The 16255-nt window shown below is 50.6% G+C and overlaps 1 protein-coding gene across 33 annotated transcripts in view; it reads right to left on the minus strand.

Moving 5' to 3' along the window:
* EIF4G3 (eukaryotic translation initiation factor 4 gamma 3) overlaps positions 1 to 16255 on the minus strand; it is a 53632-nt gene that overhangs the window by 15749 nt on the left and 21628 nt on the right. For 16 of the 33 annotated variants that reach the window (XM_077311381.1, XM_077311377.1, XM_077311395.1 and 13 more), the window contains 10 exons: positions 11760 to 11780; positions 10465 to 10644; positions 8518 to 8632; positions 7442 to 7545; positions 7125 to 7247; positions 6312 to 6420; positions 4873 to 5685; positions 2438 to 2523; positions 1848 to 2094; positions 68 to 201 (listed from right to left, as the gene is read on the minus strand). In XM_077311381.1, the coding sequence (XP_077167496.1) occupies positions 68 to 201; positions 1848 to 2094; positions 2438 to 2523; positions 4873 to 5685; positions 6312 to 6420; positions 7125 to 7247; positions 7442 to 7545; positions 8518 to 8632; positions 10465 to 10644; positions 11760 to 11780 (1932 nt within the window). The remainder of the gene's footprint in view (positions 1 to 67; positions 202 to 1847; positions 2095 to 2437; positions 2524 to 4872; positions 5686 to 6311; positions 6421 to 7124; positions 7248 to 7441; positions 7546 to 8517; positions 8633 to 10464; positions 10645 to 11759; positions 11781 to 16255) is intronic. The other 17 variants (XM_077311397.1, XM_077311396.1, XM_077311407.1 and 14 more) reach the window with 3 other exon arrangements.

The raw sequence follows: 16255 nt of genomic DNA on the forward strand, positions 1-16255 counted from the left end.
TTTTGCCAGGCCAGGCCCAACCCATCCCAAAAGGGAGGCTCTGCTCTTCAGAGACCGGACCCCTCACCTTGTCAAGGACAACGTCACTGATGGGTGGCAGTCCCTCTGGCTTCTGGATGCAGGCAGGCATGAATTGGAAGTCCAGGAGGAACTCTCGGCCATACTGCTTTTTCCCTTCTGTGTCCAGGGGCTTCCACTGCTCTGTGATGACACACAAGGCCTCAGACAGACTCCCTTGAAGTGCCTGCAGCCTCCCCAAACATACACACACACCCCTGCCTGCTTAGCACACACCAACAACTGAGCACAGTTACACCCATCCTGCCATTGGGGAAAGAAGAAAAAAGGGAAAGAGAGCCACTCTAATCTACTGTGTAAAAGGCTGGATCCAAGTTTCCACGCAGCCACGATGTTCATTTGGTGGTCCTGGAAGATTTTGGCTTATTTAAAAGGGCTCCCTTTGCTGATTATTAAAAACTGTTACCAGTTTTCATTCCAAGATTTGACCTTGGGAGATGGTTCTGTCCCCCCTCTAGTTTTTTCCCCCTTCACAACTGAAATGCAAATTAACTGCTTGGTTTCCATAGGCTTTTAGACTGACAGAATGAGGAATTGCTTGCTAGAAAAGATACCGTTTAGCAACACCTAGATTCTTCATTCTTTCTTCTGCCCTGGCTTGCACCATGCTACACCGGTCGAGTGCAGAAACATCCTATTTTTTGTAAGATGGGTGAAATGGATGGCTAAAGGATGCTGTCCTGGGATGCTTGGAGACAGGAAGTTCTAAATCTGAGGTGGATTTTAAGGCAGCAGCAGTAAGATTTGTTTTATGCCACTTGCCTGTATATGAGTGATTTATGCTTTGCCACACTCTTTAAGCAAATGATTGGTATGCGAGCTGAGGCTCCAGACGTTGACTGGGATATGGGTGCAGCTCAGGACCAACCCAGCAGCTCAGGGTAGGAGGCTGAAGCCTCGGAAGGTATAAAGTTTGTGCTCTCCTAATGTAAAAAGGGGAACATATCCTGCCTGCTTGGCTGTTCAACGCCTAGAGCTGGAGCCAGAGTGGCTCATCCTTGTAAGGGGATCAGACCCTGGAGTGAAAGAGACAGCAAGCACAAGATGCCCACTCAGGCAATCAGCTTCCCACAAAAGACACCTCTCACCTCGCCCCAGGTGAGCACAGGGAATGCCTCACTTCTCACTCCCCCAACACGCTGCTTGCCTTGCATGCATGGACAGAGATTCTATGAGACTTGGAGGATGCATGGCTGCCATTCAGAAGGGGACCACATAGAGGAGAAGAGGACTTTGGATGTTCAAATGGAGTCTGGCTACAGAGCTTTGGAGCTGGAGCAGGAAAACCCAAAGTAGAAGGCAAAAGGGCCACAGCTGCAGGCCAGCAGAGGGGCCTCCTGGAGCCCAAGCACCTGCTTAATCAGCTCTATTCACAGAAGGCAGAGAACACAGGAGAACAGGCAGGAGAACCAAACACTCATGTGGGCACTTTTTTGGAAGACTGAGAAAGTGCACCATGAAGCTCGGCTTTCCTCTCCCAGAATTTGGAAAACAAGGTGGCCTCTCTGCGCAAGCAGAGGAGGCACCCTGCACAATTAGATCTAGTCAGAGACGAGATCACAAAACCCTGCAAGGAACTGGGAACAACAGTGACAAGGGCCCCCATCTGAGAGCAGGAATGGAATGCAGGCATGTGCCCAGGAGGACAGCAGCTGCTACCCAGCCTACTTGACAGAGTCTCTTTTCAGGCAAAACACCCCCTCTTCCCAAAAACGTACAGTGACTTTGCCTTCTGAAAACAGGACAGAAGGAGCACAGCGGCAACTCACCTGGCTTATATTGGCAGGCTGGGGCTTCGCCGGAGCTCTCGAGGCAGCCTGCTTGCCTGTCGCCTCCTTCCCCCTCCAAAACATTCTCGGCACCATTGCGGATGGGTTCCCCCCCTTCCTGCTCTCCATTTTCTTCCAAGGCCTTTGCTAATTTAAGGTCAAAGGGGGAGTCTCTCTCCTGACTCATCGCCTCTTGATCAGATTCGTCAAGCCTCCGGTCACCTCTCTGCTCGTCTTCCACTTGCACCTAGAGCATAAAGCAAATCCACAATTAAACCTATCTAACCTCTGCCCCAAAGCAGTCACTCAACCCAATTTCAGCAGGGTGGAACTTTGAAAACACTTCACAGGGTCTACTGAATAGTGACAGCATCTGCCACATCTGGTCTCCACAAAAGTCCCAAGAATCACAGGATAACCCCACTGCTTCTCCACACATCTAAGCCCCCCAGAATCCAGTATGCCTGAAGCACCCTCAGCAAATGTCCACTCAGAGTCTAAACAGATGCAGTGTGGAGTCCTGGGGCTCCTCTGACTAAGGAAGTCCCTCTGGCAGTGTACTGTTTGGGAGGGCTCCCTGTGCCCCTCACCTCAGCTTCAGGGTCCACCTCCTCAGCAGCTTGGCTCCGATCTTTTGGTTTCTTCCACGTCTTTGGTGCAGTTACAGCTGGTGGGGCTACAAGACAAACAGTTAAGGGCGTGATGTGCCAAATCAAGACTCAGCTTGGAACAGGACCCCCTTCTGAATCCAAGTCCAAGTTACAAAAGTACAGGACAATGATAAGCAGATCCAATCAGAAAGCTACTATATAGCTGACCTAATAACGGTAAGGGTGAGCTGCAGTGAGTCAGGAAGAGAGAGAGCACTGAGTTTCCATAGTATTTGCATACAGCACCAAGCTGTACAAAAGCAACTTAGCAGCTTGGTTAGCTTGCCAGCTCTAAGTAGCAAAAGTTTGTCCCAATATAACAGGTTCATTTAATCCTTTGGCCTTGCTTCATTTTTATTACAATACTGTAACAGAAATCGGCCAGGACATCTCTCTCCCCTCCCCTCCACACCTCACTTCCATAGTACATCATCAATAAGGAATTCAAGGGATAATAAAACAACACTTCTACTTCATGGCTGTAGCCCTAAGTCCTCTGACAAAGCTGACTCACGCATCCAAGTATGGTTCCCAAATGTTCCCATCAAAACAAATCTACCCTGAGAAGATTTTACACTTAGTTTCAGAATTACTGGAAAAGCTGAGTGTTAAAGTGCAAACCAGTACCTATTTGCACCTCTCCCCCAACTCACTGCAGAAACCAATTGGGCCAATTCTTCCACCAGAAGAGAAACACTACAAAACCGCACGGGTGTTCACCACCTGCAGGTCCTGCAGAGGACAGCCAGTGTGACCCACCAAAGAGCAGGGAGGGAAGGGTTTACTGGCAGAGAGGAGAACAGCCCTGTTGCCATGCCATGATGCAATGGCACAAGACTATGACATACAGCCCTGTCAAGGTTCAAGAGAATTCAGGGCCTCCACGGACACTTGAAGCTGACGAGGAATTCACAGACCAATTAGAACATTTGTAGCCCACTAAGACCCAAAGCAACAGGGTCTGTGTGATAGGACAGCTCCAGGTCAGTGGGAGGCAACACAGGCAGACCAGAAAGCCCCTCGAGGGGAGTCTTCCACCTGTTGACAGAGCACCAACCACTGCTTCGCATGGGCTCTCTCTTTTTTGGGAGGATTGCTATGTGTACTGTAGATGCATATGATTTTTTCAAGACTTTTTCTTTAAATGCAAATAACATTGGCAATTAATGTGCTATGATGTTTAATGATAATACAGTAATTAATTAATTTTCAGTGCCGTAATGGTTAACTTAATATCCAAATATGCTGGCAGTCCTACTACTTGGACGAGATGTATCTGTTTGAATATTTAGCATTCTTCTTTTTATTACAGAAATTTTTTTCTACCTCCTGCTCTTCCTCCCTCTCACAAAGCTAGAAACTAAGACCCATGTGCTGGAGAAGAGAAGGACTCATACTTTGCAACTCTATCTCAAGTCCTGGATATACTTGCAATCTTTCTCATAGAAAATGAAGGTAAATACAATAAGAAATCCATCAAGAGAAATAGTACAACTTTATACACTAGCTTAGGGGCTCCCAAAGTTGGCGGTACAAGCCCCCTGGGGGCAATGGAAGAATAGAGGGGGATGATGAGGATGTTGGGGTCAGCAGGGGGATGGTGAGGAATTTTGGGGCAATAAGGGGCAGCAGTCTGACTCTTCCTGCTGTGGCTACATTTTCCTAGCGAGAGACGTTCCAAGGTGGCTTGCCATTGGCTGCCTCTGGCTAGTAGCAACCCTGGCCTTTCCTGGTGGTCTCCCATCCCAGTGCTGCTAACCTGGGCCAGCTCTGCTTAGCTTCCTGAAGAAAACAACGGGCTTCAGAAGGTGGGCTGGAAGGGGTCATATTCCTGTTGAGCGCTTTCCCCTCCTCAGACTCTGTCCTTCCCTGGCTCCACCCAAGATCTCCAGGAATTTTTTAACCCAGGGTTGGCAACCCTTCCCCCAAAAACCTCCATCTTTGGGAGGTCGGAAAACCTTCTCCTGCTTGCTCCTGGCCATGGGATTTTCCATTGCTTGCTTCTCTCTCTCTTTCTTTCTTTGCCCATCTGTCTTTCTCCCCAATGAGGGCCCGAAGTGGTTTCTACAAATGACTGCTACAAAGGAACTTATACATTTTTATACCTATACACAGGGTGCCCTGTCTTGCTTTAACAAATATTAATGCTGCAATAATCCAAAGGTAGCAGTTTGCACTGGGAAGTAAATGGCCTGTTTTCTTTTGTTAATGACTAATGTCTGACAGACAGGGCACATGAGACCTTGGTGCTTGCTGGAAAGATGGAACACTTAAGCACTGTACAACAGCCAAATACCACCACCAACTCCCCATTTCCTCGCAGGTCTGGCTGCCCCTGAAATACTCTGCTGCTTCCCGGCAGGAAGACCACTCACCTGGTCCATGGCCCATCCTGGCATTCAGGCCTTCATGAGACTCAGCATTCTCCTTGGGACAACCCCCTGCCTCTGGCTCCATTCTCCCTAGTGCTTCTGGAACATCTTCGCTGACGATAGTTCTTGTGCTCTCCTCTCCTTCTAAATCCCCCTGAAGAGCAACAGGTAGTGGGAGAGGAGGAGGAGGCGGGCTGGAAGAGGCGGCGGCAGCAGCAGAGAGGGGAGGGCTGGGAGGCAGCGTGGGAGGCGGAGATGGAGTGGTAGAAAGATGCTCGGAAGCTGAAGACGGCGCACCTTCCACTTCCACCTGGGTGGCTTCTGGGGTGTCCAGCTCCACCACTGAGGGCACTCCCTCCTGTGGCTCTCGCTCTACAACACCATCAGTCACAGTCACCTGATCGCTGACTCCATTGAGTTCATTCATTAAATTAGCACTAGCTGTCCCTTGGCGCTCGCTTTGGACCACTCGCCTGGGATCCCTGCAGACATCCACGCTGCTCTCATCTGCTGGAGGTCTGATGGGTGTTTCCAAGCAGGGCACTGCACTGAGAAGAAGAGGGGCTTCCAGTGTGGGAGAAGCGAGGTCACTTCGGTCCCCAAAGTCTGTTGCAAATGGAGGCTGACTAGGTGCAGCAGCAGCCAAACCTGTGACAGGGGAGGGCAAAGCAGCCAGAGGAGGCTCTGGGGAGGTCTCTGGGGAGGTGGCAGGGGTCTCTGCAGCCAGGCCTGCTGGGTCCTTTCTCTCTCCACTAGGTTCTGGTCTGAGGGCAGGGGAAGGAGATTTTAATACTGGATCTGCTTTAGGCTTCTCTTCTGGGGAAAAGGAAAAACCAGGAATTAAAAGAAATGTTGGCTCATCAAATCCAACTGACTCCTGACCTTCCTCCCAAGCACACTCTAGGACTCATTCTAACAGAACATTGTGTGGTCACCCACCTCCCCTTCCAAAGGGAAGCACCAGCTTTGGGGCACTGAGCCCTTTAGCAAGCCTGTGATGCCATATTTTCTTGCCCCCCCCCCCCCCAGTATGGAACAATGAAGGAGTTTCACTACAGGCATGTTTCCCCACCCTTCACTTGTCCCTCTCTGGTTGGGTAGGAAGTTATCATTTGGTAGCAACACTTTGAAGACAGGTTTGTAAATCTTTATATGAGGAAAACAATCCCCTTCTTCCAATGAGCTTTCCAAAAGCCAGTTGGTGGGGGAGGGGGAGTCTAACTTTGGCCAGGGTCTTTGCAGAGTCAAGGGGAGCCATGTTCTGGTTCTGACGAAGGGTGCTTGCACTAGAAAAGCTCACGCCTTGAATAAATCTTTGTTGGTCTTAAAGGTGCTGCTGGACTCTGATTTTATTGTGCTACTTCAGGTTAACATGGCTACTCATTTGAATCTATTCTGATAGGCAGAATGAGGGAGGCGGACACCCAAATCCAGGCACTCACCTTGCTTCAGGTCAGCAGTTGCAGCAACGTGAGTGTTGCCCGCAAGGGGAGGGGTCTCTGCAGTCCCGTAGGCTGCAAGGCTGTGCTCTGGGATCTGGCTGGGCAGCTGCTGCAGGGATTGGAAGGACAAAAAGGATAGTGATGAGAGTGCAAATGCAAACAACTAGCACCATCGAATGCCAGCAAGCAGGTTAGAGCAAGAAAGAGAAATGGTGGATCAGAGAGACCACCCAAGAATATGTTAACAGGAAGGGAGAAACACATGGGGGAGAGGAGAAAGACAGTTACTACCAGCAGCAAAAAAGGAAAGCACAGTCCAGCTCACATTTATACCCAGCAACCAAAAATGCCCCCGACACCCAAGGCTTTACCACTGCTGCGCACCAAACTGAGGGCCTCAATAAGCCATTCAGTGGGAAACCACATCCGCTCCAGTAAGTTAAAGCCCCCCCCCCCCTCCCCGAGCACAGCTCTGAGGCTGAACAGATGAGGCCCTCCTTCTGGATGTGCCCATGCAAGTGCCTCTCCCCACCCTGCAATCAGCTGCACAGACTGTGTGTTCCCTGTGGAAGACCTTTGCAGAGTGATGCTTTAGGATGCTTAGGATGCTTTGGGCTAATCCTGCGTTGAGCAGGGGGTTGGACTAGATGGCCTGTATGGCCCCTTCCAACTCTATGATTCTATGATGCACCCCAGCCATAAAGTCCTGGGTCTGTAAGGGACAGAGACCAGTCACTTTGCTCTTTTTTGCCTTCTTTCAGAGGGAGCGTGTGTAGATAATACACGACGAGGGATGACATCTCATACTATTACCTGGGGAGGAGTGGGTGTTGATGTAGGCCGAACAGTTGGAGGTGTGGGGTTTCTGCTACCTCCTCCAGACATAATTTCTTCTGTTATGTCTTTGCCCCCCTGATTTGGATCTCGGATGCGAATCTGCAGAAAACAAAGCAAAGTACCTGAAGCTCAGTTTAACCCCACCTGAAGCTTCAGTCCTATCTTTGTACACACTTACGGCCATTGTGGGGCTAGCACACACCATCTAGAGAGGACTGTCCACAGCACAGCAGCCATGAGAACAGCTCCTGCAACAATTTCCAAATGCAGGCCTCACCACTAGGTTCTCTTACCGTTTTCTTCTCCCGCTTGGTGGGTGGGAGGGGCTGCTGTTGCTGCGTAGGCACTATGATGGGTGCTGACTGATACACCGGCTGACTTGGATAGAAAGGTGCTCCTGCAAAGCAAAGGCATGCTCAGCCCCCTCGGACCCTCTGCTGTTGCTCTGCAGAACACTCCGTTGCATGCACCCACACCTTGGGACATGGCCCAGCCTTTGTAGCTCAGGTGGCAGGGTCAGAAAGTCACACCAATCTGCATTTGGCTGAAGGAAGCCCTCCCCAGCTCTGAGGAGAACCTGTCCTTGACAAGCCGCCATGAACCCCCAGAGAAGTGGTGGGATAAAAATAAATAAGTGCACAAGGCCAAGAAGGGGGCAATTGCCCACTGCCCAAGGCACTATTTCTGGAGGCCTTCCAGAGCAACAAGGCAGCATGTGCCAGCCAGTGGTGTGCCAAGGACTCCTTCCCCAACAGTGCCCCTCCAGTCCCTTGCTGGGCAAGCCAGGGGCCATCTTCCTTCACACAGGGGGCTTGCATGCATGTAGGAATCACTCAGGATCACCACCACTTTCCTATAGTTGGGCCGAGGCATCCCAGCAAACCTTTGCCTTCCAGCACTGTGTCTTTTGCTTTGCGGCAACCAGACAGGACAGTGTAGCGCTGTCATTTGCACCGTTTTCTAGGCTGAGCTGCTCACATATCCTGATTCTGCCCAAGTGTGCAAGATCCACAGAATGCAGCAAGGGGCTCAAAGGTAAGCTCCTCTTTGTCAGCACTAATCTTGAGTTCCTTTATGGCCGTTGCCCAAAAGGTCGTGGGCCATGCCTCTAGAAATCTCAGCCATTCGGCAGAACTGGGATTTCTACACAAAATCTCCCATGGCTACCACTCCTTCCGACAACAGCCAAAGCCCGGGAGAGAAAATCCAACCACTTCCATTTTCATCGTTGACCCAGGCCACCAGAATTCCCTGGCACATCATAGATTTTTTAAAAAATGAACGTGGAGCCCTCTTAGCTCTGCAATTCAGACAAGCCATTTCCATCCCAGGCTACACAGGCAGGGGTCTCCCCACCCCCTCTCCTTACCGTAAGCGTTGGGAAACTCTCCAGGCCCCGGTCCTGGATAAAACGGGCCCGGTCCTGGTGGCTGAACAGGGTACTGCTGTGGTGGCCCCACGTATGGAGGGCCACTGTGACGATACTGTGAAAGAAGCAGCACGAGGAGTTGAGAGGGGATTGCAACTCAGGGATGGCAGGTCAGAAAACCCCCAACAAAGCAGGCTCAGACTGGCCAGGGAACTGCAGTGCTCTCTTCAGAAAAAGACAAATCAAAGCAGCAGCAGGATCAGTCAGACACACTCAATCTGCCCCCCGCCCCCCTGTGTGCCAGGGGCAGGCACCCCCCCCCCCCAATTCCACACACAGGAAATTGCTTGCTGCCAAGTCAGACATCTGGTCTCTCTTAAGGTGAGTCTCATCTACGCTGACCAGGCAGAGGCTCTCCAGGGTCTCAGGCCCAGTACATCACCTGCCACCAGGCCCTTTTAGCTGGAGAAGCTGCAGGGACTGAACCTGGGGCCTCTGGCATGGACCTACGCAGCCAAGGACTAAGCTGTGAGTTCACATGCTTCTTAGAGGGTACTCAGGGCGCTGGCAAACAAGTTGGAGGCAGCAACAGATGCAGATCAAGATTCCTCTCCATCCCAAGACCGAGGGTGGGGCAGAGGTCAAAGCCCAGGGCTTAGAGCAACTTTCCAAGAACCAGGGCCACCCAAGATGGTCCCCAAGCTAACCATTTTCATCTAAGGACTGAATGCTCAGGTTCTGGAGTCTGACCAGTAAAAGGGGCTTCAAAAGGTTCTGGTTTTATGGGCTGGCATGCAGCCAATGGCTTTGCTCTGGAGAACAGCAAGTGTTTCTCAGTTTTGTCCTGGCCACCCTTTATTCTCTTAGTGAGCTTTCTATCCATGCAAGCATTCTCACTGCAAGACTCTGAAACGGTCCCAGCCCCTCCCTCGCAGCTCTTCCCACCCATTCCACAGCCCTCTCTGCTGGCTTGGCCCAGCTGGTTCTCCTGGCTCATCCCGCCTGTACTAAGGGCATGGAGATGGTGGCCAGGTCAGGAATCGCCACTCTGCTTACTTTCCAGCGCCTACTCTTTCCTCCAATTTTCCTGATGTGCAAAAATTAAGATATGCTTTGAATTTAAGAGCAGCTTAGAGCTTGCTTCTCCACCTTGAGGGTAGATCTGTTATGACTATTATAATAAAACAAAAGTGTCTACATTTTTAACATATCAGTTGTCTGCAAGGATGCATCTCCTAGCAAGGTCCATTGCAACAGTAACTTCCTCTGGAACAAGGCCTTGTGGAAGTGCCACCCTGCTGGCAGTCAGAGAATTTCCATCATGGCCCCTCCAGGGTGGCTGCAAGAAAGGCCTGAGGAGCTAGTCTTCAGGAGGCTGTGCACAAACCAAACTGGTGAGACTGACTGCTTTGTGGACTCTGATCTACTGATGCTCTCGTTTACTGTATGTTGGGTAAGATTTATCTGTGCCTGTTTATATCAAGGATTTTTAAAACTATTTTATGGGCAAATTTTCCAGTAAGCTAAGAACAACAGGTGGTGTTCCTTAAGTGGGCATTGTTATAGGGCATATTTCTATCATTATATAAGTCCTAAATATCTCAAATTTGACTACGTAATAAGCCCAAATTAAACTGCATATAGAAAGGGTTTTTTTTTTTTTAAAGAGATTAACAATTAACCGAGTCCTTGACAGGGAAAGGTGGATTAAAATGTTACAAATAAATAAATATACCAAACAGCACAATGTTATAAGCCAAATCATTTAGAGTTAAGGCTTAGATTATTTAATCATACAGATACTGCACAGACCTCCAGGTTTCTCCCCAAAACACCTGCCTATCCAACCCCCTGCCCCACACAGGGGGATCTATTTCCTATCAGCCACCACCATCCCCTCCCCACCTGCATCCCTAAGAAGCCCGGTCCCAGTCCCTGAGACCTCACCTGTGGGATACAGTACTGGGGGCCCTGAGGCATCGGGTAGGGCATTGGCAGGTGGTTCACCATCATGATGTGCTGATTGGTTGGATAGACAGCTGCTGGCGTTTGTGCCCCTGGGCGGAGGGAAGGGCTGCTGTTCTGAATGGCAGCTCTTGGAGGCTGGATTTGAGGTCGCTGGAAAAACTGGGGGGGGGGGGGGTGACAGAATCATGAAGATCTGCAAAAATTCAAGTTCTCTTTCCTTATTCCCTCCCCCACTCAGAGGGGCCAAGGGCTTCCACAAATGCTGCCGCTTCACACTGGAAGCGGAGGCTCTTTAGTTGCCACTGAGGTACTGTCTCTTCTGGAATTAATGAAATGGTTTTCAAGAAAAGATCCTGGTAAATCAAATGGTACAGCACGAACACTTGCATTTAATACAATCAACCACACTAGATAATGGTAATTCCCTTTAGAAGGGGGATGGCCTGGGAGGAAAAATCCACAAAAAGTGTGTCCCTCATGGACCTTCCCCCAAGGGACCTCCAGGTTTATCTAGTCCAACTCCCCGTACAATGCAGGAACAAGCGGGGGGGGGGGTATTTTTTTTTAAAAGACCACAATTTTGGAATGAGTGCCATGCTTTCCCAATATATGGTTTCACTCAATTAAACCACACAGCATGAAAGCAATTAAGACAATCTAACGGAGACCCTCCCTGTCCTGTGAGTGAGAGACTGTAGAAAACCAGGGCTCTTATGCTAAACGGTATAGATGTATATGCCAAGTTATAAGAGATGCACTTTGTGTTAACAGCATTAAAATAAGTCTAGAGAGGATGTAAAATGTTATTATTTTCCCCTTAGCTCTGAAATTTCCAGAAATGCTGCCAGTCTAGGAAAAAGGCAAAATGCTGTCCCTTGCGTGGCAGTAGCCATTCCCTTGCCCACATGCACCTTGATGGGAAAGCCATAGCTACCCCTAAAGCTTTGGGGAGGGGAGCAACAAGAATGGAGAAATCATGTCTAGCTCAGGCATCCCTAAACCCTCCTTCCTTGGCCACGTCCAATCTGGAAGCACCTGGCTGGTCCCCAGATTGTTATCATCATTTTTATAAAGATGGCAACCCCTTTCCACAGCAAGGACTGGAACCATCACTGAACCGCCCCCCCCACTGCCCCCCACGAGCCCAGCCCAGGCCCTCCAGTGCTTCATGGTGGCCAGGGAATAAAAGGTGGGGTGCATCAAGCATTAACATAGCCCATAATCCACAACTGAGATCAAGAAACAGGCCATGCAGAACCAGTAGTGAGAGTTACCTGGATGGGTCTGAATCCTCCCTTCAAGAACGAAGCAAGAAAGCAGCAGGAAATAGAAAGAGAGCCAATGGAAGAGCTGGCAGGTCAACACGAGGAGGGAGGGGGTGGGAGGCTGCATGCACCCGGGCACCCTCCTGCCACTCTCTGCGAAGGTGGCTGCCTGGCACACTGTCCTGGCTGAACTGCCAGTCAGCCACCAAAATCCCTCTTGTTTCTAACAATGGAGCCAGCAGCCACAAGCAGGGTCTTTCTAACAGTCCTGTTCCGACTCGTCTTTCAACCCGTCCCTGCAACAGGAGCCAAGCACACCAAACCCAGAGCTCCCTCTGAGCCCCCTCATATGCCAGAACTCACAAAGGAAGAGAGAAAGAGGCTCCCATCTCAGCACTAGGGATGAAGAGGTGGTTATATACCCCACTTCTTACTAACTTAAGGAGTCTCACAGCAATATGCCTTGCTTTCCTCTCCCCACAACAGACAGGCACCCTTGTGTGGTAGGTGGGGCTGAGAGAGCACTGATACGACTGCTCTGAGAGAACTGCTCTAACAGGACTGTGACTAGCCCTAGATCACACAGGTGGCTGCATATGGAAGAGCAGGGAATCAAACCCGGCTCACCAGATTAGAAGCTGCTGCATTTAACCACTACACCAAGCTGGCAGATGGAGAATGGAGGACTGAGATGAGTGACTCTCGCGGGGAAGAAACCCGCTCTGTGGCTGCAGGAGGAGAGCAGGCTGCACCAACAATGCCAGGGAATGTCCCTGCACCATCTCCAGACAGCAGCAGTGCTGGTCATGGGGGGTGGGATGGGCACCAGACTGGCTGGCTGGCAACTCCAAACCTAATCCGGACATCCAGGAGGATTATCCGGCCCACTCCCTCCCTCCCTCCAGCAGGCCTCCTGAGTCAAAAAACCCACAAGGAGATGGGCAGGCCAAAGGGGGTCACAGCATTAAGAAAGTTGAGAACCACTGTCCTAAATGGCCTGCGACCCTCTATCTACGGGACTGCCTTTTCCCATATATCTCCCAAAAGAACTTAAGATCTAGAGAGCAAAGCTTGCTCAGGATTCCTGGCCCCAAAGATCAACTTGGCCCGAAGAAGTCACGGCTTAAAATCACAGCCTCAACTAGGGCCAAGGCCTTCTCAACCCTGGTCCCGGCATAGTGGAACACTCTACACTGCCTGGCAAGGTCAGGACCTGTGGGACCTTGGACAGTTCCACAGGACCTGTAAAACAAAGCTGTTCTGCCAGTTCTACGGTTGAGGCTTAAAGAGTCCTGAAATCCTGGCGTTCCTGTTCAATACACCAGCCAAATGACATCTGAGCCTGAATATTTGATCTATCCCAACCCTCCCTCTACAACAGCCTTTCTCAAATTTTTTACCCTTGAGAAACCCCAGATGTTATGCAATCGTATAGTATATGGTTGGGAAGCATAGCTGTGTACTTTTCCACGTAGAGCCCTCCCCATCCCACCCCTCTAAACCAATCATTGGGCATTTTAGGAGGGGGGGGGGTTGACACGACCTTTAAATGTTCAAGAATTAATTAATTCCCACCCACCAATTCAGGAAACCCTTTCAAGGTCATCAAGAAACGCCGGGGTTTCAGAAAGCCCTGGTTGAGAAAGCCTACTCTACAAGTACAGAAGCCACGAGAACTATTTTAAGGGATCCATTCTTGGTTTTTAATGTAAAGTATCATAGTATTGTTCAATTGTTTTTAAAAATGATGTTAATTGCCCTGATCCCTTGGGGAAGGGCAGGCTATAAATAATTTTTATATGGTTATTATTACATTCACCCTGGCCTCTAATGGCAGATACTGCCCTGCTTCAATGGCCTAGAAGGTTCTGCAAGAATGCATGGCTTTGGTGGTCCAAGCAAGGTTCCAACATGGTGCCTTCAAAAGGGAAGCCTGGGCAACCCGAAATACTCTGCAGCAAGACAAAACCAATGGATCACTGTGAAATTCAGACAACTGCCTTCACAGGAGAGTTCTCTCAAGACATGGGTGGCCAAAAGTGAAGGCAAAAGCATTCCTTCACTGGCAGGAGCTGCTATCTCAAGCCTCACAGCAAGGACAAGGGCACATGGGGATGGGCAGGGGGGCAGGCAGGGCAGGGGGAAAAGCACCCCCTGCTGGTGCCCTGCAGCACAACACAATAGCCACAAAGCAGGCCTGAGAAGCACCAGCTCAAGTTTCAGAGGAGGCTCTCAGAAGACACAGATTCGAATCCCTGTTCCACCACGGAGCTTGCTGGCTGGTCTTGGCCCACTCACGCCATCAGCCTTGATGACCTTGCAGGGCCACTGTCAAGTTAACACAGGGAAGACCCATGGGTGCTGCATAATGCTGCTTGGAGGGGTAGAGTTGAAGTGCAGTAGGTGGGCAGTAACAATGCCCCTCCAGTCCTGCATCCCTAAAAAGCCTTGCCCACACATGCCAAAGGGCATGGCCTAAGCAGATCTTCCTCTAGCCCCATTCTGCAGTCCCTTGGCAGTTAGTGGGTTCAATTTCAAGTATCACACAAAAAGCCCTTAATGGCCTTGGGCACCCATGTCTGAAAGACCACCTCTTCCCCACGCTCTGCTGCAACAGCTTCACACATTTCACCAGAGTCTTCTGCAAAAGGGCAAGATAAACAACTGGGTAATGCAATTCCTAGGATGAGCTGAAGAGCTGATGGCTCCAGGGACAGGCATTCTTCCAAAGGCTGAATCTTGCTGGTGTGACCCACATATCCAACCCCCAAGAGACTGCTGAGGCCGTTATGCCTCCAAATGCCTGCACTGATGTTCCTACAGGACTGATCTGCTGTCATGCAACCTCAGAACAACCTCAATAAAGTGCCCCCCCTCTCCCCAATTCATGAAGGAAGAAAAGACAAAATGCACAGCCCAACCTCCAGGAAGAGAACAGAGTGACCTCCACACCCACATCTAGGCCACCTGTATCTCCTAGTAGGCCCAGGAAGGTCACTGAGACAGGCCCCCAATGTCAACACAGGCAGCTTTCCGGAATGGGCCTTTCAGAGTAAGCGCCTTGAGAAAAATTGCAAGCCCAAGGGTGGCCCCTCAACGCCAAAGGTCTGACAGCCATTGGTTACCCTACACCAAGTGCTGGATTCATGACGAAGCCCTCTGCCAGCCCCCAGCCCCAACACATCCAGCTGCAGGCCTCCCTGGAAAGATCAGCTTACAGAGTATGGCTCTGCACCACAGGGAACGGTCAGACAGGCTCACTTGCAAGGCAATAGAAGTATTCTGCACTTGCCAGCTGACCCAGCCTCCGCAACTTCCCGGATCCTTTTCTAACCTGACCCAAGACCTGAGCCAACCCCGCCCCCCCCCCATTGCCATCCCTTGCTATCTGCTCTGCCCCTGACATTTCATTCCCCCATGCAGAGATCCACACATTCTCCTCTGCAGACCTGAACTCACTCATGCGGGGCACATCCAAAGGAGGAGGGAGGTGCGACCGCCCCCGCCCCCGCCTGGTCCCTGGCCAGAAAAAGGTTGGGGACCACTGTTTTAGGGGATGCCTCAGTTCCTGCAGACAATCTGTTTTCCTTCCTCCCTTCCAGTGGAAGCTACCAAGGGCGGGGGGAGAAGGGTTGCCTTACAACAGCAAAAGGCTTCTTGCCTGAATAAGATGCAAACAAAATGGTTCCCTCCAGGAGCCAGGTGGGAAACCATCTGGTGACAGGGACCAAGTGCCTGGCTGAGAGTTCAGTGTGACTGCCCTGTTTCCCATATGCCACCCTAGATGTGTGTGTGTGTGTGATTTTTTTTTTGGGGGGGGAGAGATCTTCTGCCCTCAGTACACGGGGCTGACAGACAGGAGCAGAAAGGGTATGGCAGAAACAGGAGAAAAAAACTAAACCAAGGCCAAAGTAGCCCAAGTGAGTGAGAGAGTAGTTAGCTACTTGTTCCCTCCGAGACACTAAGGCTGGACTCCTGAAGTCATACTGAGCCACACACACACTTCCACCCCTGTCAGGAATAGGGTCCACCCCAAATTTATCGTTGGTCCCTGCTAGAGAAGACAGACAAGCGGACCAAAGAATTCTTGCCCAGCGGGTTCCTAAAATAAGAAGTATGACTCGTACTGAGAGCCGGAACTTTTCCAAGACCCCATTTATATGGAAACCTTCCCATCTGAACACCTGCCCGCTCTGGGTAATGTTTGTTTTTTCCTCCTCTGCAAGTGGAGTATTTTGCCCCCTTCTGCCTGTTACATAAAACTGCCTTCTACTGAACGGGTCCTTGGTTCCTCTCAAGGCCAGAATCCTACTCTGACTCCAGAATATCTTCCTCATCACCTGATCCCTTCAACTGGAGATGCTGCTGGGAACTGAGCTTGGTTCCTTCTGCACGCCAGGCAGGAGCTCTGCCACTGAGCCCTGGTGCTCCCTGCTCTCCCCCAACAGGCACTTTACAGGCCTTTCAGAGAAGCTTCTGCCAAGCAATGCTGAGATCCCAAAGGC

Source organism: Paroedura picta, chromosome 15, assembly GCF_049243985.1.
Source record: "Paroedura picta isolate Pp20150507F chromosome 15, Ppicta_v3.0, whole genome shotgun sequence".
NCBI lineage: Eukaryota > Metazoa > Chordata > Lepidosauria > Squamata > Gekkonidae > Paroedura > Paroedura picta.